General features: G+C 35.1%; 1 protein-coding gene across 5 annotated transcripts in view; it reads right to left on the reverse strand.

Moving 5' to 3' along the window:
• The window catches only part of klar (klarsicht), a 1308544-nt gene that overhangs the window by 209863 nt on the left and 1072252 nt on the right, over window positions 1-26429 (reverse strand). For all 5 annotated transcript variants that reach the window (XM_069829505.1, XM_069829504.1, XM_069829503.1 and 2 more), the window contains exons 10-11: window positions 16221-16352; window positions 1200-2282 (exon numbers count right to left, since the gene is read on the reverse strand). In XM_069829505.1, the coding sequence (XP_069685606.1) occupies window positions 1200-2282; window positions 16221-16352 (1215 nt within the window). The remainder of the gene's footprint in view (window positions 1-1199; window positions 2283-16220; window positions 16353-26429) is intronic.

The following is a 26429-nucleotide window of genomic DNA, read 5'->3' on the forward strand; positions in this document are numbered from 1 at the left end:
GAAGGCCCTATGGCCTTAACTCTGGCAGTATAACTAAAGAATTATTATTATTATCATTATTATTATTATTATTATTATTATTATTATTATTTCATGAACTACATAAAATACAGTTCCAAGTATGCCAACGATGTCGAAACATGTTATATAGAGTCCAATTTTGTAAATTCAACTTTAAATGCAATTTACTCAAAATGCATACTTTAAAAGTGAAGTTTTCAGAATTCAATAAAAATGTAATTTTTGTCGTAGAAACATAAATTCTCGTTTAAAATGTTCACCATTTTCTCCTCTTTCCAATACAGTAAAAAACAGAAAATAAAATTGATATTTGCCGAAATAAGGGAGGTTTTCACAGGCAGCCTCAGATATACTACAGAGAGCTAGCTGCTTTATGTGCTCATCCCATGGAAATTGCACTTTGAATATTTTTCACAAAAAATCCGCAAGTAAGCTATGGTGGTTGAGTCCATAATTGTTAACACTAGAGCACAATAATAGTACATTATGCAACGAGCCTATAATGATAGTAATTAAGACGCTCGTATGAATATTATGAAACTCGCTTGCGCTCGTTTCATAAATATCCATACTTGCGTCTTAATTACCATTATAGGCAAGTTTCATACGACTTTTTATGCTCGACCATATTTCTAACTTGAAATTACCGGTATTCAGATGTATACATTTTATTTGTATCTGACAAGATCGGAAATGACCTTGTTTTAGGTCGTGAATTGTGAGATGTGCGCAGACGCGAAAGTATTGATTTTTTCCGAGGAACAATAATGTCATTGACCTTGATGTAATCCCGTTACACTTGATATAACCTTGATTATTGAATACGACATTGAAAAACGAGATGACAAATTGAATTTATTTGAATATTATTTACAATTAACGCTAATTATTATAGTAACAGAACATAACCTTCTGCGACAGTATTGGATTTCCAGCCTCCGTGACTTTTCGCTAATTCTCTTTCGATTGCATATCCGAGAATAATCGATACTTGCGGTTTTATAACGGTACAAAGCTGACTTGTCATTGGCTGAACACCTATAAGCTGAGTTGTCATTGGCTGAACACCTGTACTTTAATTAGTAGGTGTACTTTAATGACATGCATTAAAGGACTGCTACTACATTTCGGCATGGTCGAGCATAAAACAAGTTAAAGTACACTTTATTAATACCCACCTGCTGAAGTGATTTTGCATCAGCCTGCTCCTGGAGGTGCAACTTCAACCATTGCTTGATGCGAGCATGTTTGGCTTGTGAATTAGACGACAACTTCGCAGCATCACCGAACACGAGTGGTTCGAACACTCTGGCTGCTCTTGCCACTGCAGCCATTTTGTCTGGCGATGCATCTTCCCGAACCATCTCTTCAGCCTGAGTCACCAACCTGTGTATCGCCTCCAAACTATTTCTTCCGTGTTGTCTCTTTGGTGAACCTTTCGTACCTCCATCAGAACCTTTCTTCTGTCCGTCCTCAATTTTCACTGAACCACTAACACTTATTTTTCGTCCATTACTAACAATGTCGTTGTTATTGTTGACTGCATTTGCAGGTTCATTTCCAAAATCCAGCCTAACCGCAACAGAATTTTTCTTGCTCGAACTATGTCTCCTGACTGATGAAGCCGTTTCTGAAGAAGACCCTGAACCATCACTCTTCCCGTTCACTCTCACTGGAGATGCCGTGCCTTGCTTATAGGTCCATTCGTCATCTGATGAATCTTCAACAGACTTTGCTTCAGAGTTCTGTGAACATGCAAATCTCCCTTGCTCTGATGCATCAAGCTGCTCCCTGCTGATTTCCTGGTCAGAATCTGTGTCGTGATGCTTGAAGTAGAATGTGGCTAAATTCGGAGCTTTGCGATTTGACTCATTAAACCTCGAGGCATCTTCCTGAGAATATCGAATTCCTAATGAAATAGTGGCAGCACTGGCAGACGCAGTCCTTCTCCTACATGAAACCGGCTCTCTCTGGATGTTGTAATGGTTGTCGTTGACATCTGTGCCAGTTTTTGAACGTCTGACTTCAGTCTCTTCTCCAGACAACTTCATCTCACTGTTTGGAGTGTCAATGGTTCTGTGATGGTGGTGCCGAGGTTTCTTCAGATCGTTCAAAGGACCAACCATGGTAACAGAATTACTGTCCTCGGAATAGCACTCTGCTGCAGCTTCTTCTTCTTCAGTGTCACCGGCAGTTGGAACTGATGATGATTCTGCAGATGGTGGACTTGTGTCCATCACACACAGCTCCTCCAAGTCATCCTGAAAGAACAAAACAATACATAAGATGTTACGTTTTAATAGTGATGTTTATTATGTATAATGCAGTATCACGAATAAACTCTTCAGTTTGGAATTTTCCCAATCACAACAAACTATCACGAAGAAACTCTTCAGTTTGGAATTTTCCCAATCACAACAAATTATCACGAAAAAACTCTTCAGTTTGGAATTTTCCCAATCACAACAAACTATCACAAAGAAACTCTTCAGTTTGGAATTTTCCCAATCACAACAAATTATCACGAAGAAACTCTTCAGTTTGGAATTTTCCCAATCACAACAAACTATCACGAAGAAACTCTTCACTTTGGAATTTTCCCAATCACAACAAACTATCACGAAGAAACTCTTCAGTTTGGAATTTTCCCAATCACAACAAATTATCACGAAGAAACTCTTCAGTTTGGAATTTTCCCAATCACAACAAACTATCACGAAGAAACTCTTCAGTTTGAAATTTTCCCAATCACAACAAACTATCACGAAGAAACTCTTCACTTTGGAATTTTCCCAATCACAACAAACTATCACGAAGAAACTCTTCACTTTGGAATTTTCCCAAATCACAACAAACTATCACGAAGAAACTCTTCACTTTGGAATTTTCCCAATCATAACAAACTATCACGAAGAAACTCTTCAGTTTGAAATTTTCCCAATCACAACAAACTATCACGAAGAAACTCTTCACTTTGGAATTTTCCCAATCACAACAAACTATCACGAAGAAATTCTTCAGTTTGAAATTTTCCCAATCACAACAAACTATCACGAAGAAACTCTTCACTTTGGAATTTTCCCAATCACAACAGACATATTTCCATTTCAGTTACATTAGGAATCTTAATCTATACATTCTCTGTAGAGATTAATTTTTGGTCCTACAGAATTATCTGTGATGTTTACCATTTGTTATTAACGGAACAAAATTCGCTCCCAGCTGCTAAATCACTCAATTGAGTGTGTTCCTTGTGTGATGACTGTTGACTTGAAATATATGTCAATATAATATAGCCTACGGGTGATTCATGAGGACTTACTGTCACTTACGAAGCTTAGCCTATTTCCGAAGACATTCTGAGCAAAAAAAAAAAAAAATCATATAAATATTTGTCCTAATCTCATTATTTTCAAAGTTACGTAAATTTGAAGTTGTTAGTAAAATACCTTTTTCTTTAGTTTTAAGGGTAAAAAAATATATTACAAATAGAGAATGAACTATTCAGAAGTGTCATTTCTTTAATTGGCTAGTGTTCTGAAGTTAAAAATGAGTTGTTAATTGTTTTACACAGATTTTATTTTTCAATTTTCGACTAAAACTACATCATTCCAAAAAAATTGTTACACATCATACGACTTTAGGAATTTGATTCTTTACAGTTTAATTATGCATCCTAATGTACAGTCTTAAAGAATTTACAAGAGTGGCGTGATTTGTAACAACTGTTGTGATAAATGCGTAAGAAAATGTAATTTTTTAGTTAAAAATCGAAAAAAAAAAAAAAAAAAAATCTGTACGAAGCAACTATGGAATTCGCAACACATTTTAGCTTCAGAATACTAACTAATTAAAGAAATGATACACCTGAACAGTTCATTCTTTATCTACAATATTCTTTTACCCTTACAACTCAAGAATAATGGTATTTTACAAACAACTTCAAATTATTGTAGGCCTAATTCTGAAAACACTGAGATTAGGACAAATGTTTATATGACTTTTTTGCTCAGAATGTCTTCGGAAATAAGCTCCGTAAGGGACGGTAAATCCTCGTGAATCACCCTGTATAAGTCTTGCACGGAGTAAGGCCACTAAAGGAAAAGAACCAAAAGGAGAAAGATTCGATCCAGTGTGGTAGTTGAACTTCGGCGTAGCTCAGTGGTTAGAGCATCCAGTGCATAGAGCCGGGAACCCGGGTTCGATCATCGGCGCCAGAGCGATTTTTTTTCCCATTAATAACAAATGTTAATCTCTACAGATGGTCTCTTTTATAATGATCACATTCTCTGTTTTTACAATAATTGTCAAGTTATTATGAGCTTTTTGATCGATAAAGTAGATCATATGCTGAAGTTTATTTCTACTTCAGTCACATTGGAAGATTAATCTATACAATTGACCTCTCCTGTGATAATTACATTGTTTTTACAGTTGCCAAGTTATTATGATCTTTTTGATGAATATAGGTAGATTTTACTCTGAATTTTACACCAACGTACGAGAAAGTGTAGTCACAATATACGGTGTGTTCAAATAATCCTTCCGCAGGTCAAGTATAGCTAGTTCTTAAGTTTCATTTTTGCATGTTTGCGCTGAATCAAGTCCGGCCCTACAAGGGTGAGGGTGGAAAAAAGAGAAAGGCATATCGTCCTTACAAGCAGGTAGTGCGTTGCGGAAGGAGTAGTTGAATGGACCGTAAAAGAAACCATGTACGATCGACTTTATGTAAATTTAAGTATAGTTTCAAGATAATTACACTATTGCCTAACACGGAATACTTTCTTGTAATATGTTTAAGTTTTTAAAAGCCGATCATATTTCATTTTACAGACAGTCTGCATTACAAACTACCATAAATATGTCGTCCTCGGTGATTTGCGGTAACCATGACGGCCTTGGATTCGAGGCTTGTGACTTCAAACCCAACGTAGGACAATAGATTTTAAATCTGGCCTAGAGTGATGGATTTTAAAGGGCGATACTCAGCATGGTTTCCCCTGAAATGAAAGTGAAGTTTGAAGGGCCGTGTAGAAAAAAAGAACCCTGTCCCTGGTAGAGGACTCCAGGAAAATTTTTCGGCCATTTCTCACCGATATGGAATTTCGGCCCTGAATAACCCGTGCAATTGAAAGCGTCATTGAATGTTATACTATTGCCATACGTGGTATGATATAATTTATGAAAATTATAATAATAAAGCCGACCTCAAACACCGATAAAACAGAACGTAGAAAAGTTCTACTGATCAACTTCACTAAAAAAAATAAATTACTCAAAGGAAGTTATTTTTAAACAACCGATCCATGTCTAAAAGTCCACACCTGTGGAGTAACGGCTAGCGCGTCTGGCCGCGAAACCAGGTGGCCCGGGTTCGAATCCCGGTCGAGGCAAGTTACCTGGTTGAGGTTTTTCCGGGGTTTTCCCTCAACCCAATACGAGCAAATGCTGGGTAACTTTCGGTGCTGGACCCCGGACTCATTTCACCGGCATTATCACCTTCACCTCATTCAGACGCTAAATAACCTGAGATGTTGATAAAGCGTCGTCAAATAACCTACTAAAAAAAAAAGTATAAAAATACTGTACTATCTTTCGTCGCTATATGTGTTGACGTTGATGAGAGAGAGAGCTCCTTTAGACAGACAATAACTTCACTCCTTATTCTACATTATGTTTACAAGAATATTTCATTTAACCTGGATTGGCAGTGAAGGGAACCCTGTGAACTGAAAAGTAAACATATTGCTCATAAAATGTATTTTAGTGTTTTCGTTTAGCTATTCATGGTCTATGGTAAGCAACTGACGTCCCTCTCCCTTTCTACACTTGCTACGTCACAAATAAGGACTGTCTAACAATCACATTATCTTGAGATGTAAACCACTTAAGTCTATTTAAAGTATCGCAGACTTCGATGCTCTCTGGTGACAAAGAACGACATTTCCGAAATGGTTATAATGTCAGAAATTTCTTGCACATTATCTGCTACATCACAGAGTGTGTCGATCGAATTTTTTTCCACCCTGTATAAGTGACCAAATCTAATTTATTATTACTGATTTTAATTTGTTTCCGGACAGCATAATTGCCTAAAAGTAACAGTGTTAACACAAGTCACTCAGAAATGTAATAAAATATAATAACAATACAATAATATAGAAGAAACTAGGCCTAGAGTATGTTAAATTGTAACTCTTACCATTCCAAACAGGAGAGTTCACATTATTCACCAATCCACACTGTTTTGTAACAAGGAAACAGTAAGTGAATATGGAATATTTCTAATTTATATTTTTATTGGTGAATGAAATTAAATTGTTCCATACGACGGAATAGATGGGTGATAGCTCATGGAATCTGAAGTGGAAGATACTAAAATTGATCTTCAATTATCTCACACACAACACACTTATAAACACTTTCGTATTGTACACTATATATTGCACCAAAGCTTAGCTACAACACTCTCGCACTACACGGATTACTGTTTTACTTTATATGCATGGCATAGAAAGAAAACTTTTGCACTGCACACAATACGAGTGAAGACCAACTCACAGAGCTATCTCCTCTTTACTAACATGTCGGGTATTGCTGTTCTCTGCAAGCTACTCCGATATCCTTATCTGCTGCAGAGAAATGACAAAGAATTTTTCTTATCAGTTCTATCGTACACTGACCAACCACATGGTGCCCGTATAAATGCTGATAAATCTTTTTAAATTTACACCATTATTAAATATATCTTTAAAACGTATCAGCGAATGTAATCTCATACACATTGGACGACTATAATTTACTGTATCTGTAAACTAGCTGTTGGCAAACAACATAATACAGCTGTGACAAGTACAGTGTGTAGTACTTTGATTTCTATGACCTAAAAACTCTGGAAATATGCATGGACTTATGTCCTAAAAAAATACCAAAATTTGGCATAGAAACTTGGAAAACTGACGCAAAACAAATCAAATAGTGTCAAAAAATTACTTAAAAACTGTAATATTCATCATTTTATAACCTTTTTTTAATATTAATTCCTTATTTGGGTGTAGCGGTCTGTTCACCCTATAAAAATAGAAGGGAGAAAAATATGGGTGAAAAAATCCAACATTTGTCTGCGTAACTAATTGTTTCAAAGCTAGGTTAACAGGATTACTGACTGTTTATGACCTACTACCTGGCAATAGCGGGGTTGGAACCTCTTTAAGTATCATAACTTAGGAGAGATGAAGGGGTGAAGGCGAGACCGACCAACAACAAAATGGCCATTTCTTAACATTCTTTTGTCTTTCGTGTTTTGACAACTCACTGCTGATGAATCCAGTTACCTTCAAACTTCATTTAGCCACAAAATATTTCCAAAGTAAGGAAACACAAACAAAATCTCTTGCCATAATTCAGAAAAGCACGTGTAAATAATACTTGAAGAACTGTTAAAACGATTAATTGTAACATGGCCAAAAATATGCCTTTATACCATTTTTTGGTCAAGTGCGACTTGTGCTACAATATGATAAAATATATATTTACGCAATCTTAGCATTAAAACACGCTTATTATGACGCTGTAAATCGTACACAATTGACCTAATTCTGGCATTGGTAACAGAAAAGATTCCCTAGCAACTAATATTGATATTCCATGACGTCATCACCGCCTTCACAACACAATTTTATACAACGTACCTGCAAGAAAAAACTTCAAAATAACAAAATAACATTGTCTTAGAAACGGTTACTTAGCAACTGTGCAATATATTACGTCACATCCAGTACTCATGTCTCTACTACGCCATAACATTACATTTTGTAAATTTATAATAGCTCTTTTTTACATATTTTAATGCTAGAATAGCATAAAACGTTGCATGTAACACGTATATAATTTTCATTATAAACACTCGTGAAAATTACCAAGATTATACACTAATTACATAAATTACTATTATATGATTAATAAAAACCGTGTCATCGTGTTCAGAAAAGCTAGACATGTGTAAATCCGAGCCCTAATAATGTCTACAGCAATCGCTAATCGTTACAAAATTTTCTACAGGTAATTTTGATTCTGAGTTTATTTCCCTTTCTGTACTCTGCTGATCTTATCAGAAACGAGTACCACGACTTTTGCACACAAAACCACAAAGGTACGAAAAAAAAATGAAGGAGCAAATATGTACAAGAACTATATTTGCCACAAAGGTAAAATAGCAGAACACAGAAGTGTGATTTCTCATCCAAATGCAGAGCAATTTTATTTCCGATATACTGCGAAGTATGATGGAACAACTGGCTGTGGACTGGAAGGTCCCAGGATCAATCCCAGGTGGTGTAGAGAATTATTTAGGCCTATTTATTTATTTATTTATTCATTCATTCATTTCCAATGCAGAGAGAATATCATCGAAATGATAGCCGTCCAAATCTTGGATTTAAAATATCGGCATCCTAATCAATTCAAATGAACAAAAAAGAAAATGTAAATTAATGTTAGAAAAATACATAATGAAATTTTAAAAAAGAATATTCTGCGACAAGATGTGGTAGCTATCAAAACGATAAAAATTTATTGAAAATAAATAATATACATTGAATATTATAAAGATGAATAGAGATGGTGATTGATGATGTTCAATGAAGATTTTAAAATGGTTGATGCAATTCTGGCGTTACAGGTCATATATTATCGGGTAATGAATACTGGGAAATTCATTATCATATTCTTCTTCTTCTTCTTCTCCTCCTCCTCCAAAATTTAGGTCAGATCTCATCTGTTCCGACTCTGAAGCTGTTCACGTGACCTCTTATTTGGTCTCCCTGGTCTTTATTTTAGTTGGTTATTTAACGACGCTGTAACAGCTGCCAGGTTATCTAGCGTCGATTGAATTGATTATAGCGAGATGGCATTTGGCAAAATGAGGTCGAAGTTTCGCCATCAATTATCTACATTCGCCTTACAGTTGGAACAACCCAGGAAAATATTCAACCAGGTAATCAGCCTAAGTGGGAATTGAACCCATGCCCGAGATATCTGCATCATTCCTGGACTTCTTTTGCCTTTGATGATATATTGTAATATTGTTTTGCAGAGTCTGATGTCCGGAATTCGCAATTTGTGTTCATGGCAATTCTGTCTACATCTGTATAGGCCTAATTTCACAAACGCTCTGAACATTTTCTTTTCTAACTTGGTTTTCTTACTGTCTAGTAAACTGTATAACCAGCGACAGCACTAAGAAATTTCACTTAAGATGACTCAATTCTTTGTAATTGCTCAGCAGTGAGCGTGCAGCTTTCATATTCGAATAAAAGAAGTGGCATTGCAATAACTTTAGAAAATCTGAGGAATTAATTGTAAGCAAATATGAAGATAGGCCTACTATTCCCGTATTTTCCTACAGGCAATGAGGATACCACGAAAAATCTGATGTCGGCATAATTTATCCACTTTTCGCATACGAAATCAACACAATACACGACTGTCAGCACATTTCGTATCATTTTCAGTAAGTAACTGTCGGTATGAAGAAAGTGCAAGCAATAAAAAATATGAAAGGCTGTTTAATATGTTCTTTTTTTCTATATTCATACAAAGAAATACAGTAATTACAAGTGTGAGAAAATGGTGGTCACTTATTTCTGAGAAAGTATTAGAGACTTTCTAATTAATAAACAAGCATTAACATTATTTACCGCATCATGGCTTTCGTATATCTCTTTGATTACGTCAGAAACTAACAATGCTAACTAGCTGTATTCATGCTCCGGTCATGTTAAATAGTGAGAAAATGCCGGAGGGGAACTTTGAAAGAATACAAAACAAATGGGTCATCGTTAACCCCGCAAGCATAAAACAACAATGAAAGTATACGTGTTATTACAATATGAAAACAAAAAATATAAGTTTTATTATACTATGAAAACAAAAACAATGAACTACAGACCACCTCTGTGGTGTAGCGGTCAGCATCTGCTCTCTTACGCAGAGGACCCGGGTTCGATTCCAGGTCGGGTTGAATTTCCTGGTTGAGGTTTTTCAGGGTTTTCCCTCAACTATAAGGTGAATGCCAGAAAATTTGGGCCACAACATCCCTGAATATCACCGGCTTCATTCATCACAAAAATCATATTCATAACAAATCAGTAATACATCTACAGTTACCATTTAGTTCACAACAATAGAACCAGTCTCAACAATAGTACACAGGCCTTCGGATTTCACACAGAAGATTAACTAGCGATATGACCAGAGATGTTAAAGCGAGTATAAATAACAGCAAAAAAAAAAAAAGAATGACAACTTTGATTTTAATAAAATATGAACGATAAAAATAGACGTGTACGAGAATTGTGATTTAGTAATATGTGTAGGCCTATATGATAGTATTTTAATACAATACAGTTTTGTCGTATTTAATTAATGTCAAAAAACTGCGAGATTATCGAAAAGACGATAATAATCTAATAATTTAAACTCATTTTATAGCAACAATTTGGTTGACAAATAAAACCTAGTCACATACAAACATTTCTACTTCAAGTTACACATTTAATAAAACTACGTATCACAAGAAATGACATCACCTTGATTTCATGTCAGGCCATTCAGAAAAAAATGTTGGCTATATCAAGAATCTGCCCAAAGAAATCAACCTACAAGAAATATAAATCTTCTTGAAAGTGCTTTAAATATATTATTGTGTTAAAAATTCATTTTATGTAAGTATTTGATATTGAGATATTCAGTTCTTTGTTCCTTCTGCTAAATTTTAAAATAACGAGTTGAGCCCTTCCTTGAATAACCACTTAAATTAAATATAAATAAATAAAAACTAAATAAATAAATACGTAAATACACAAATAAAAATAAATAAATGAATAAAAGAAATAAATAAGGAAACAAATAAACAGTTTTATAAAATTAATAAATCAATCACATTTCTCATAAGACTAACAGAAAAGCTTAACAAATACTGTAAAATTCAATAAACGCCCAACCACGAGCTTTTTTAGTGACTCTGACAATGATATTAACAGCTGACACGCTTTTGGATAGGCCTATCTATGCCACAAGGACAGTGGGCTTAGGAAACGAAAGAATCGGGCGTGTGATTGCATGTTTGAGATAGCGCGAATGTTAGTCATCTAGGAGAAAGGTATTCGACCTGAAAAATCGAAGATTAATCGGGATTTAACCGTATTTCTAAGGATAACAGTAGGAACGATAATCGAAGACGATAATCGACAACTACAATCGAAAGTAATTCCCTGGTTTATTAAGAAGCATGCATCTCCCACCAGACTGATTTGGGCACCGATTTTACAGGAGGATTTGAACCCCACATCAAAATGAAATGATTATCATAATTCTTCAAGATTCTAGATCACAAAAAATTAAATCGTAAGTCAAAACCTTTCAAAGGTTTCCCCTAGTCTTCACTTTCCTCCAGATAGGACATTCAAAATTCGTAAAGAATTCTGTTAGCATCCATATTCAGTTTATGTTGTATCCAGTTTTGCTTAACCTTTAAATTCCCAAAGTATCCTATAGGATACAACAGGTTAATAGGCTATATGCTATAATTTTAATAGAATAGAAAAAAATTTGTAGGAAAATGAAAATTTCACAATTTCCCTCCTTCTTTGCCAACAAATGTAAAAGTTGGGGCTAACACACAGCATTGTGAAGGAAATAGCCATTAGTGCCCTCAAAGGATCGGTTCAGAGACTGAGAAATCATTTGTATGGGAGTGATAATGGAAATTTCAAGTTATCTTAACCGATGGCTGTTGATTGGGTTTATATATCTATGCCAATAAATCCGTACTATTATTTTTCTCGCGGTATATGACATTCAAATCATTCTAACCTATCTGATGATTTCCCCCCCCCTTTCTTAACTGTAAATGAGCACAAACGCTAATTAGGTGTAAATTTTTCTGGCATTTTGTATATTCGATTCTCTAACCGTTTCAAATGTATACAGTATCATTTTACCTTTTAGGGTGTGTTTCCAAATTATATGTAATATGCTTTGTCAAATCTGGCAACCTTTTCATAAGGGAAGCTAAATTTATTTATTATATTGTACGACATATGAAATATGGACATTGCGATAGTTGTTTTCTTTACAGTCCGACACGGTTTAATAAACTAGTGTGAGATATGAAGTTTTGCCAATTTAAGGGTTAAATTTCTGAATCTTTTAAAAATGATCCTAGTGGTCAGCCACAGATGTCGGCCAGATGTCCCAAATTGTGGAATTTGTGTGCTAGTTCTTGTAAAATTTATGAATTTATTTCATGGCTTATCAAAGTTCATCAAACTTTTCCTAAAATTTCCGGTGTTCAAATTATGAAATGTTATTAAAAAGGGCCGGAGTGAGGATGTTTTTCTGGGGTATTCCCATTCCACATGCAACTGTATGACCAATTTTCAACAAAACCTTGCTGTCATTTCCACACGCGAAAATGTTCAGCATTGTCAGTAATATAATCTTCAAGCATATATCAGGGCTTCATATTTACTCAAGCAGAAAACAGATTCGGAAGAAACAAGTGCATTTAAAACAATCTGTAACAGACTGCATCCTCTAAAAATAAACCAATCCCACTGTGTCTACGTGTTCATGTCTGCAACGGAGTGAGAGATCACACTGATTCATACCATCCCGCCCACACGAAAGATAATGATTAATGGAAGTAATAGCGTAAACATTTTATTGTCTTTGTTCCTCCCACGTACAGCAGTTGTTTGCCTTCCCACAATATGTAGTCGTAAATGTAGTCATAGCAACTGTTTCATGTTACTTCATTTGTTAATTCTTTCAGAAAGCTTCCGTCATATTAATGTTGCAATAACAATTTCAATTCTTTAAGTTATATTCATGAAAAGTAAGTCTACAAAGCATATTTTATTTAACACGAAATTTTCATACAGAATTAAGTGCAGATTGCATTACAGCGAGTTCACTAGAGGATCTTATATACTAAGTTATATAGCTCTGTGAAGAAAAATGACAAATTGTTGAAATGAAGCCATAGATTTAAGATGTTCTACGTTCCATTTACGGTTGAGAGGAGAATAAAAATATAAAGTAAAACAAATCATCTCTGGTCAGTTCATTTCCTACGTTATAAAGAAAATAAAAATTAAGGAGTTTCTTTCATTTAGTTACCGCTTTGCTACCCGTTTCGTTTAAAAACTCATGAAAGAAAATTACATTCACATTTAATAAGGATAAATAAATAAATATATATATATATATTATTTACAATATTTCAACATTTTTCTTTCAATTAATATTTAAGGAGAAAAATTCGCTCTGGCGCCGGGGCTCGAACCCGGATCCTTGGTTCTACGTACCAAGCGCTCTGACCACTGAGCTACGCCGAATTCAATCCACAGCACCGGACCGAATCCTCCTCCTTCAATGTTTCCCTTTGTGGCCTGACTCCAAGTTAGGCATATATGTTGACGTATTTGTCCAATGTCAACTGCCATTATACTAGGAGCGCACTCAGCTGAGCGACTTGTTTGGCCGGGATTCCGCAGTTACGTGCACAGTAATCTGTACAAATATATGCACTGCAGCTATGAGAAAATTATAGATTTATTAATTTGTCCTACAGAATAATATCTGTAATATTGACAATTAGTATTACAGATATTATTCTGTAGGACAAATTAATAAATCTATAATTTTTCTTTCAGTTTTTCAAGCGAGTTTCTGAACGAGAATATTTGGCTTCGAATATTTCAACGGCCCGATCTCCTTGGGCAACTGTATATTATGTATGTATGTATGTATGTATGTATGTATGTATGTATGTATGTATGTATGTATGTATGTATGCATGTATGTGTACATAAAATAATTTAGAAACTTAGTCACCGGCGTAGCTCAGTCGGCTAAGGCGCTTTCCTACAGATCCAAAGTTACGCTCGGGCGCGGGTTCGATTCCCGCTTGGACTGATTACCTGGTTGGATTTTTCTCCGAGGTTTCCCCAACCGTAAGGCAAATGTCAGATAATATGGCGAATCCTCGGCCTCATCTCGCCAAATACCATCTCGCTATCACCAATTCCATCGACGCCAGATAACCTAGTAGTTGATACAGCGTCGTTAAATAACCTACTAAACAATACAGAGTGGAAGTGAAGTAACCCTGGAGGCTGAAAGGGATGATGGGGTACATTTAAATGAATAGAAATCCTATATTATGTTTTGTGATTAAATGCATAGTTAATTAGAAAATTAAGTTTGGACTCTCAGCAGTCCGGCAACATCGCCGATAACACACTATTCTCGTGATACAGATGTAAGAGGTCAGCGAATTCACTGTGTCTCGCTAGATGAGCTGTTCTCTGGCGCTGTGTTGCAACCAACTCGCATCGTGCAGTGACTTGAATTTAGAGGTTTTCAAAATTGAATTTAAACGAAAACCGACCACGCTATTGAAATACGCCAGAGAGATAAATTAATCTTTATTAGATTTCCTATCGATATGGACAAAAATCACGATCCTACTCGCAATAGTTACCGAATAAGAGAAAGTTAAACATTTGGGGGAAAAAAACTTTTTTTTTTTTTGCACACAACCTGAGCTATTCGCTCTGAAAATCTCCAAGCCTATTTCACTTCCACCCTGTATATAGGATATAAACTGTTAATTACTTAATTATGTATCATGTTTAGTCAATATTTTATTATGTAAGCTCGTTAATGTGCATCAAAATGAGTTTATATTTAAGTGTTAGTATTAATATTAATATTAATGCCTGTTATTATTCGGTTGAGAAGCTTTTATCATCCAGTCTGTTGTCAAAAAATCTTAAAGTTAGAATTTATAAAACAGTTATATTACCGGTTGTTCTACATGGTTGTGAAACTTGGACTCTCACTTTGAGTGAGGAGCATAGGTTAAGGGTATTTGAGAATAAGATGCTTAGGAAAATATTTGGGGCTAAGAGTAATGAAGTTACAGGAAAATGGAGAAAGTTACACAACACAGAACTGCACGCATTGTATTATTCATTTGACATAATTAGGAACATTAAATCCAGACGTTTGAGATGGGCAGGTCATGTAGCATGTATGGGCGAATCCAGAAATGCATATAGAGTGTTAGTTGGAAGGCCGGAGGGAAAAAGACCTTTGGGGAGGCCGAGACGTAGATGGGAAGATAATATTAAAATGGATTTGAGGGAGGTGGGATCTGATGATAGAGACTGGATTAATCTTCCTCAGGACAGGGACCAATTGCGGGCTTATGCGAGGGCGGCAATGAACCTCCGGGTTCTTTAAAAGCCATTTGTAAGTAAGTAAGTATTAATATTACTACTTTTGTTATTGTTTCAATGTATATTTCACTTCCGGCAGTGTGGAAGAGGTCCTAACTCTATCAGAATGAATGATTAAATAAATAAATATACGATGAAAGAGTAATGGAACGGAGAAAAATTCTCTCCGGCGCCGGGATTTGAACCCGGGTTTTCAGCTCTACGTGCTGACGCTTTATCCACTAAGCCACACCGGATTCCACCCCGGCGTTGGAAGAATCGTCTCAGTTTTAAGTTCCAACTCTTGGGTTCCCTCTAGTGGCCGCCCTCTGCACTACGTCATAGATATCTATGAACCAAGGACCGAAGTCCACACATGTGCTGAGGTGCACTCGTAATGAGTGACTGGTTGGCCAGGATCCGACGTAGTGCAGAGGGCGGCCACTAGAGGGAACCCAAGAGTTGGAACTTAAAACTGAGACGATTCTTCCGACGCCGGGGTGGAATCCGGTGTGGCTTAGTGGATAAAGCGTCAGCACGTAGAGCTGAAAACCCGGGTTCAAATCCCGGCGCCGGAGAGAATTTTTCTCCGTTCCATTACTCTTTCATCGTATGATGACGCAGAATATCTGCATGGAAATATCATATGTACTTCGGTACATTATAATATAAATATATATAACACAAGAAAAAATAAAAAAGAGAAACTTCAGCCAATTCAGGCGCGACAGATCGAGAGAAATATAGCAACAGACTGAGTGTACTCCCCTCTATCGTGAGCGAAGAGCATTAGAGGCAAACTTATGAAGAGTGGAAAAGGCGTAACAAAAAGATCCAAGTAAGCGCTTAAACTTGAAGGATGAGGTGGAAGTATGCTACTCAGTTTAGTTCATAATTGTGATTTCAACCGACCTCGAAGTAGGAGCCGTCATCGGTGAGCCTGTCGCTGTAGCTGTCACAGCCGCCACCGCCACCTCCGCTCAGTCTCGGCACCTTGCTCACAGGTTCCTCGTCGCTGTCTGACACCAGCAAGGCAGTCGGGCTCTGCAACACACAAAAACGACATTGTAACTCATAAAAAAGTGCATTCTTCCTCTTTCAGCCGATTTACTCTGCTGAGAGAGTTGTTATATAAATGAATTAATTACATCCACGCTCGTTAAGTTTCTCGTATTCACGTCATGATGGCACATGGGAACCACATAGATGAAGATCCCGCACTTTCATAGCTTCGGCACTAGGAATTCATTAAACACTTACGTTTATTCTAGAGAAATAGTCACCAGCGTTTCAGACCCTAATCAAAGTGAGTGAAATTGAAACCAGTAGTTTCAACAACAGTTTTATCGAAACACAGACGTCAGGTCCTTTTTATAATGTCCACAGTTTTAATATCCATTTTATTATGTCCATTACATAAAAGTCCATTACACTATGTCCATAAATATATGTCCTATGAAGTATATTCCAAACTCTGTCTTGGCTAAGGCTAAGCGATCGACGAGCCCTGCATTCTCTTGTTCTCTTATTTCAAATTCTGCGCACCGCTACCCCAATCTATTTGGCTTCTCGTTTTCAAAATTTATCCGCATATCATCAGCTAAGTACAAGATCTCATTATAACAATTTACTCATTATACCCTACCACAAGACATCGTTATATTCTTCATCTTATACAGTTTCAGTTGCTAGAAATTGGAACTCGCTACCGAGTGATGTAAGGGGTTCTTGGACAATAACTTCATTTAGGTCAAAATTACATAAATTCTTACTTAACAGATGAATTGCTGATTAATATTTGTTACTTATAATGAAACTAACATCTGTCCATTCTTATTATTATTATTATTATTATTATTATTATTATTATTATTATTATTATTATTATTATCATCATTAATTTCTCTAAATAGATTTACAAAACCTCTAATGGCAATTACATTAATATTCTCATTATAGAAATAGAAATATATATATATTCTCCCTGTAACATAGTCCTAGTAAGCTTATATTAAATTAATTTTCATCATTTTACTAGCTATCTCAAATATTAAATTAATTATAATTCATTGAATTAAATTAGCTCATAAATTAAGTTACTACTTTACCTTATAGATTTATCTAAATTTAAATAAATATGTAGTGAAGAATATTGCTGGAGAACCTTTTAAGTGCAGTGTAAATATTTGTAATTTAAATTTATGTATTGTATTGATTAAGGCTGGTTGAGTGGAAGAGAAGGCCTTATGGCCTTAACTCTGCCAGCGAAAATAAAACATTATCATTATGTCCACTTTATTTTAGTCCAATTGCACAAATTTTATGTCCACATTTTTACGTCCACTACATGATCGTACAATACATTATGTCCATCTACAAATTTACTTCAATTCCCTACTCAATCTCTTCTGCCTGTTCATCTTCATACAGCTTCAGATGATAACTAATAGTTTTGAGGTAAGTTCTGGTGTGTCCTTCTTCATTGCAGTGGTTGTAATTTCTAACAATCTCTTCTACTCGACTTAAATTTTGTAGGACGATTTTTTAATAGGATGTCGCACATTCAAATGCCCGCCAAGCAATTGTATTATTATAATTTCATTATTCCTTTGGTTTTTCTTGATAAATTCCATGAATTTCCAACCGACCCGTGATGTGTAACGATGTGTTTCTGAAAGCGGTTGTGCCAACCCTCGACTATGTTAGTTGTTCGATGTTGTCCTGCCAGAACCTGATTATAAGTGTTCCATATTTGAGGTGCGAATCTAGGTAGCATTGCTTTTCTTCTTCCTCGAGCAGGTGTTCCCCGGATGTAAGTTCTTTCCATGTACAATGCTAAATCTATCATATCAGGCTCAATATTATCTATAAAGCTATCAAAAACAGCCTGTGGTACAAAAGGAATTGACTTGAATAAAAGTGGACATAACAGTCATGGACCCAAAAAAATGGACGCACATAAAATGTGGACATACATGAAAGTGGACAAAAATATTAGAGGACATAAGCCATATGGACATGATTTCAATGGACTTAACGTCTTGGAAGCGTTTTATCAGTTTTGCATAAGAAAAACATATCAATGTATGGAAAAAAAAAAGTAGAATGTAAGTACGGATTTAGGCAAGCATAGAACTCTTCAAATTTAATTGCTACCTTTATTTATTTTTCAGGGGATGTAGAAAACATATTACTCTTTAACTTAGATTATTATATCAACATTTAAACTTACATTGCGTTTAATAAATTTCTGAACTTTGTATTTAAAATTATATAAATTATTATAAATAAATATTATGAATATTATAATTTATATATATTACTTACGTATATATTATAAATTACAATTATATGGACATTAATGAAATGTAATTCCTTAATTTCTAACCTACGGCTATTGTATTGTATTGTATTTATTAACATTCCATGGTATTCATACATGCTTACAGCTAGAATATGGAACAAGTCAAAAAACTTAATACTATTATAAAATCTTAATTTATAGACACAGTCTAGATGAAATATATACAGACGAGATTTACAATATAGTATACTAGTACAACACATAGTTTTAGTATCAATTTCATGAAGTGTTATTGAATGTCATGAATTCACCTACAGAATAGAAGGCGTGAGAAATTAGGTACTTCTTTAATTTGGCCCTAAATAATTTTATGTTTTGAGTTTCATTTTTTATATCGATAGGGAGACTATTAAAACTTTTTACTGCCATATAACGCACTCCTTTTAGATAGCACGATAGACTTGCCGATGGAGTAAGAAAGTAATTTTTTGACGTGTATTTATGCTATGAACTGTTGAATTAGTTACAAAGTTTTCACGATTACATACGAGGAAGACTATTAATGAAAAGATATACTGAGAAGCCATGGGCATTATTTGTAGTTTTTTTTAAATAGTCCTACACGACTCCCTAGATTTCGCACCTACTATTATTCTAATTACTCTTTTTTGTAATAGAAATATATTGTTACTATCTGTGGAATTTCCCCAGAATATTATTCCAAAACTCATTACCGAGTGGAAGTATGCAAAGTATATTGTTTTTAAGGTATTGATATTTACTATCTTTTGCATAGATCTAATAGCAAAACAAGCTGAATTTAGTTTGATTGTAGTGTACTTTTTGCTCTACTGTTTATAGAATCAGTGCCAAATTTAATGCTTTCAAACTGTTAATGAGTTATGGGTTATGAAATAGTGTATATGTATCTATATTAAAAAAAAAACAATTTTCGGAAAATAGTGCATTTTTTAAAGTAAATGTTGCAGTTCTTACTAACCTGAATTTCATTAATACATTTCAGCCATGGAATTCATCTATATAAGCCCATATACACATATATATATATAGGCCTATATAAACACACACATACAAATTACATAATCTATCAATGAATTCAGAAAATGCAGGATAATTTTTTTAAACACCAAGGAATATGCTACTGGACCTTAAATATCAACTGTGAGCAATAATTGATGAAGGTAAATACAAACAAGACGAAGATCATGTTATCCGAAGAAAAACAAAAAAGGTAAACATGAGAATTCTAAATAAGGCAGGAGAGCAAGTGGACAGCTTCAGATACTTACGGTGTACTATAAGCAGTAACATGAGATGCTGCTAGGAAGTCAAAAGGAGGACATCAATGGCGAAGAAAGCTTTTAATATAAAAAGGAGCATCTCCTACGGACATCTGGAAAAAGAACTAAGAAAGAGACTAGTGAAGTGCTTTGTATGGAGTTTGGCACTGTATGAGCCAGAAACGTGGGCATTACGACGAAGCGAATAGAAGCATTTGAAATGTGGATATGGAGAAGAATGGAAACGTGTGAAGTGGACAGACAGAATAAGAAATGAAGCTGTGTTGGAAAGAGTGGATGAAGAAATAATAATGCTGAAACTGATCAGGAAGAGGAAAAGGGATTGGCTGTATCACTGCCTAAGGAGAAACTATCTACTGAAGGATGCACTGGAAGGAATGGTGAACAGGAGAAGAGTTTGGGGCAGAAGAAAATATCAGATGATAGACGACATTAAGATATACGGATCATATGCGGAGACTAAGAGGAAGGCAGAAAATGGGAAAGATTGGAGAAGGCTGAATTTGCAGTGAAAGACTGTCCATGGGCAATGAATCAAGAAAAAAATCGATTTTTTTTTTAATTTCCTTAACAAAAATTTGGTCTCGCCGTGATTTGAAACTGGATCTTACACAGAAAACCTATGTTCCAGAAACTTGGCTGACGGAGTGCGTCACTTTGCATATTGGGGAAGGTGTTTGAGCATATTCATGGCAAAAAAAAAAAAAAAAAAAAACGGACCGACCCTTGTAGCTGATTTCAGAGCCTTTTCACTCCAGAGCACCATAGACTGGTAACTAAGACTCGTGGTTCGAATCGTGCCTGGGAAGGAAACTTTTTTTTGTTCTTTATTCAAATTTATTCCCAATACTTTTCGATTGCTAGTAAAATTCATGTTCTGGGAAAAAATAAGTTAATTAAGTAGTAAAATATCGCTGCAATCGAAAATTATTGGGAATAAATTTGAGTAAGGAACAAAAAAAAGTTTCCTTCCCAGGCAGGATTCGAACCACGAAAGTCTTAGTTACCAGTCTATCGTGCTCTGAGTGAACAAGACTCTGAAATCAGCTACAAGGGTCTGTCCAGTTTTTATTTTGACACTACTGTACTGTATTTAATATCTGAACCATTTATTTAAATATCTTGCAACAATGTAAGACGTAGCTGTATGACGGACTGATTCATGTGTGGAAAAAGCAAATGTCAGAATTATTTAAGGTTTTCATCCCTCTGGGTGTTTTGCAGCAGAAATCTCATAATAATTTATTATTTGTGAATGAATTTCATTTTATCCTGAATAAAAATATGCAAAATGATAGTGATAATAATAAATTATGGGTTAATTGAAAGAGAAGTGACGTACAGGCGAAAGTGTTTGAGGAACCCTTCCCATTAGTGTCTTTGCCCAACACAAATTCCACACCCGGATCTTTGACGCAGAAAGTTTATGCTCTAATAGAAAGTTACGTACTACAACACTATAAACAAAAGAGTGAGCGTTTTTCTCTGTTTTGAACACGAACTATTAGAAATTCCATCTGCTAAATTTCCATTCATCGTTTTCGGATTATGAACCCGGATCCTCGACGCAGGAAGGCTATGTTCTAATAGAAAGTTGCATACCGATACAACTCCATAAGAGTTTTTCTCTGTTTTGAACACAATCTGCTAGAAATTCCACGTGTTAATCCTCCATAGCGAGACTCTGGTTTTGCTGTTAAATCTGTGACAACCAGTCTCGAATAAAAGGCCCGTGAGTGACGGGGGACGGAGATGATGTGATACATAATTCTCACTTAGAGAAGAGGGTGGCTTAGGCGGGACAGCGAAGAGAAATCCTCCCCTGTGCAAACAATAGATGTCCCTGCCCCTTCTTTTCAAATCTGACACGTCAGCGGGGTACCGCGCTGTAGAGAGGGTGGCGGAAGTTGTTTTCATTATGTGAATTACTTACTACGCCCCCTGGCGGGAATACAAGACCGTCATTCAATCACTGAAACCACACAGGCAGCTCGGCGGGACACGAATATGATTTAACAATTGTTTATATTACAGCGCGTGTCCGGGATGTCACGTTACCACATGTTACTGCGCCAGTCCCACCATTGTGCTCAGACGTGGAAAATATTTTCCTCCTGGATTTCTAGCAGGTTCCTTCTAGTTTATTTCCATCATACAGACTTGGCCACTTGGAGATTTTTTTAATTTTCTACCAAGTTATAGTGTGTATGAAATGTTTACCACCACCACCACCACCACCACCACCACTACCACCACCACCACCACTCATCTCGCCAAATACCATCTCGCTATTACTAATCCCATCGACTCTAAATAACCTAGTAGCTGATACAGCTTCGTAAAATAACTATTTAAAAAGGTAGAGAGAAGGATTTGATTAAATCATCAGCTCCTCCACAACAAGGATTCTGAATGCAGAACAGTTATGTTTTTTTAAGTCGAATAATTAAAATAAATATTGATTCTCTTGATGTCAAAATGTCATATTAACAAAATTATCTCTTCAAGGAACGACCACTCATATAAATTGAGGGAAAGAAGACAGTGGACGGACACTGGGAAGTTTTCTTTTCTCAGTCGTACTATCAAGGACTGGAATGCTTTACCTGCAGACTTACCAAAGGCTTTACCAATAACCAAAAATGTATTTAAAAATAGGCTTAAGGACTTTGCTAATAGATGGTAGTATATTATGCACACTATTTAAAGGGTGTAATTGATATTTGTTATTGAAGTGTTGTATCAGTGAAGTGTGTTGTGTAAGTGAAGTGTGTTTCTGTCAGTGAATCTTTATAGTTTATAGTGGTAGAGCAAAATGAAATGTTTTTGAAGTGTTAGTGAAATCAGGATAGTATCAGTGACATGTGTCGTAGCTCCAGTGTAGTGAGTGAGTTGTCAGCGAAATGAGTGTAGTGCTGAAAGGTACTTCTGCAAGTATGAATATATCATACTCGTGGGTTTTAGTTCGAACTTAGGGTTAAGGTACAAATTAGATTTACTTTAAATGTTATTTTAAGTGACCGTGCTTCATTTAAAGTAGGATGCTCCCTGTTATTATTATTATTATTATCATTAATTATTATTACTATTAATTATTAGTATTATTAATTGTATTTTATTGTCTTCATTATTGTCATTATTAAATGTAATTATTTACCACTGCCACCGGGTATAAACCCATTTGCAGTGTGAATAAATACATACTCGTAAATCTTTCTTGAAAATATAAATGATATTGAATGATATGAAAAGAATCCCTAAGAATTTGTAATAACATGTTTTGTATTTAAAATACTTGGAATTTTAATTTCACTAATAGTTGGTAGGTAGACTGTGGAAGGGAACCTCTCGCTCCAACATACTTTTGACGACCCACTGATTAGCAGGTATGTTATATTTAAAAGAGAGGAAAGGTAGGTAGAGTTCATATATTTCTTGTTTTTCCTTGTTGACCTCGTCCGCTTGTGTGAAGTTTTTCTCAAAGCGGATGTTTGGATCTAATACCATGGTCTTATCATTAATCCTCCTTAACCTGATGATAAATGATTTATGGTGCTATTTATAGTAGGTTCATAACTTTACGTAAAAATAGCTCTGTGATTAATATAATTATTAGGGGTATAATTTTATGGGATTATTTTATCTTGATTTCGGTGAATGAAATGGTTTAATTTCGGTGAATATTTCATAAAAAACAAGCAATTTCATGCATATTTCCCACTCCAAAGAAACTTAAAAAATAATAAAATAATATTTTTATTGTTGCTGAAACAATCCCTTTGAAACCAACAGAAAATTGTTTGCATCATTAATTAAATCCATAATTCAATATTTCATTCGACTGTGAGGGGATGACAGCACTGCCTTCTTGATCTCACGAAGGCATTGTTGTGAGAAAGAGAAATAACAGTTGTCTGCTTGCGCTACTCTCTGGAAGTAGTCCCTGAAACTATGAGTACATCGTTGCCAGATGCCATAAGCATGTAATGCTGAACGATCATATATGTAGGAACGTTAATGTATATTTTATAACGAAGAAAGTTTTCACGTTTTATTTGGAAGGAAGAGTCATTTTTCGTACGGATTCTCCATAAAATCTGTCTTTTGTTTAAAATATCGTGATTATGAAGTAAGTTCATGGCTTTCTATCAATTTCGCGAAAATTAGGGGGTATATTTGACTTAATTTTGGACGTTCATTAAGGGATTTGTATTTTCCATGCATAAAATTGAGTTTTAACACATTTCACGAATATCGTTAAGCCTAATACTAAAAACTTACATCCCTAATCATTACTTATAGTTCCAAATACATGACTCAATTCATTTCTAGTGTCAGACTCAATATAACTCATCACAGAACTATTAAAGGATCATGTAACTCAATCTGGCTATGATTTATTATCAAGTAGATGATGTATTCAATACAATCATATAAAATGTTTGTCTAGACAGTCTGGCTCTCTCTTACAGAAACTCAATTAACTTGAATGCATTTATTTCATCTTGCACTGTAAGAGACAAGCACTTATCAGATCTTAATTAAAGTCTAGCGGGGGAATCCTTATATAGTAGACAGTTGCAATACGATGTCTGAATGGTTCTGCAAGCTGGTTAGTAAAAGTGGTAATATAATTGCTGTTCGGGATCAAAGTCAATAGAAGGACATGCCAACTCAACTCAAGCTCACCCAACAACCATTAGGGGAACAAGACCAGCGAACGAAGAATTTAAAGAGCTCATTATGGACTCCAAGAAATCTGTGTGCAGAACGTTTTAGTGTTCAGTCTTTAGAAAGTTCGTAGCGACAAATTTAATATCAGAAATACAAACTTCTATTTCTAATTTCAGATATGAGTTTTTAAAAGTGTTTTCAACACATATCAACTTTCAACTTGAGAGTTAAGGGAAGACTCCACTCAAAATCATGAAAATTTTTCCAAAATCTTTTTAGCTATTTCACTTATTCACAATTTATATTTTCATACCCCAAATGGATTCAGCTCAATTCTGATTACAAATACTAGTATGTTTGCACTTTTTAAATTAAGGCTGGAAGGGAGCGTGGAATTTAAAGAGCTGTCAAAATTGTTTTTCATCGAAGAATTCTATTTTAAAATTTCTGATTACAAATCTAGTAACTTTTCGTTGGCTCCCTGAAGTTACTAGATGAATGTAGCGGAGTAGAATATTAATTTACATAAATATTCATTTTATTTTCAAATCTATTTTTCTGTGTTCATTTTTGTTGATTCAACACCAACTTTCTTATGCCAAATATTAATCAATCTGGATGAAATTTTTACTGCAAGTATTTATGAGGTAGCTGCATCTTTCTATGCATTTATTTTGTGAGAAATTCTGCTAGTTTATTTTATTAATATTTTTCTTAATGCTGCTAGTTTATTTTATTAATATTTTTCTTAAGAAATATATTAATAAAATAAGCTAGCAGCATTTCTCACAAAATAAATGCATAGAAACATGCAGCTACCTCATAAATACTTGCAGTAAAAATTTCATCCAGATTGGCATAAGAAAGTTGGTGTTGAATCAACAAAAATGAACACAGAAAAATAGATTTGAAAATAAAATGAATATTTATGTAAATTAATATTCTCCTCCGCTACATTCATCTAGTAACTTCAGGGAGCCAACAAAAAGTTACTAGATTTGTAATCAGAAATTTTAAAAAAGAATTCTTCGATGAAAAACAATTTTGACAGCTCTTTAAATTCCACGCCCCTTTCCAGCCTTAATTTAAAAAGTGTAAACATAAGAGTATTTGTAATCAGAATTGAGCTGAATCCATTTGGGGTATGAAAATATAAATTCTGAATAAGTGAAATAGCTAAAAAAATTTTGGAAAAATTGTCATGATTTTCAGTGGAGTCTTCCCTTAAAGTGCTGCTATCTGTTACTAGACCGGTCTCAATGGGAAATGCACAGGATTGGTCATCACTAGAGGGCGGATGTTGATGACCTAAAAATCTACTTAAAATGACCATTAAAATGCCCTTAAACTAATGGAAAAATGACACAATTAAAAGAAAATGACATTTAAATATTATTCATCGTGCTCGCAACACAACTTCTTAGTCATCTTGTTTCCATGACTGTCCTGCAAATCTCGGAGAGAGGAGGCAACTTCCTGGAATTTAGTTAAAATGAAGGAAAAAAACATGCAACAAAATGAAGGTTTTAAGGAAAAACTATATATTTTAAAGAGGGTTTACAATGTGTTTCAATCAGGGGTTGTCCATGTCAGTGCCTTCATTCTCTGTCTCCTCCTTCCGCACTTCACTTTTGCTACCAGATCTTCCAGATAAGGGACAAAACAAATTGTGGGCGCAGCGTGCATTCTCGCAATCTTTGTGTTAAAAATAATACTACAGTAGACATCCCTTCCGAACCACGCCCTATCCAGGACACGGTGAAAGTTTCCCCCCTTCCAAATATAAATTCTAAAGACACTCTCGTACCGACAAAAGAACAG

Source organism: Periplaneta americana, chromosome 6 (genome assembly GCF_040183065.1).
Source record: "Periplaneta americana isolate PAMFEO1 chromosome 6, P.americana_PAMFEO1_priV1, whole genome shotgun sequence".
NCBI classification, from domain to species: Eukaryota; Metazoa; Arthropoda; class Insecta; order Blattodea; family Blattidae; genus Periplaneta; species Periplaneta americana.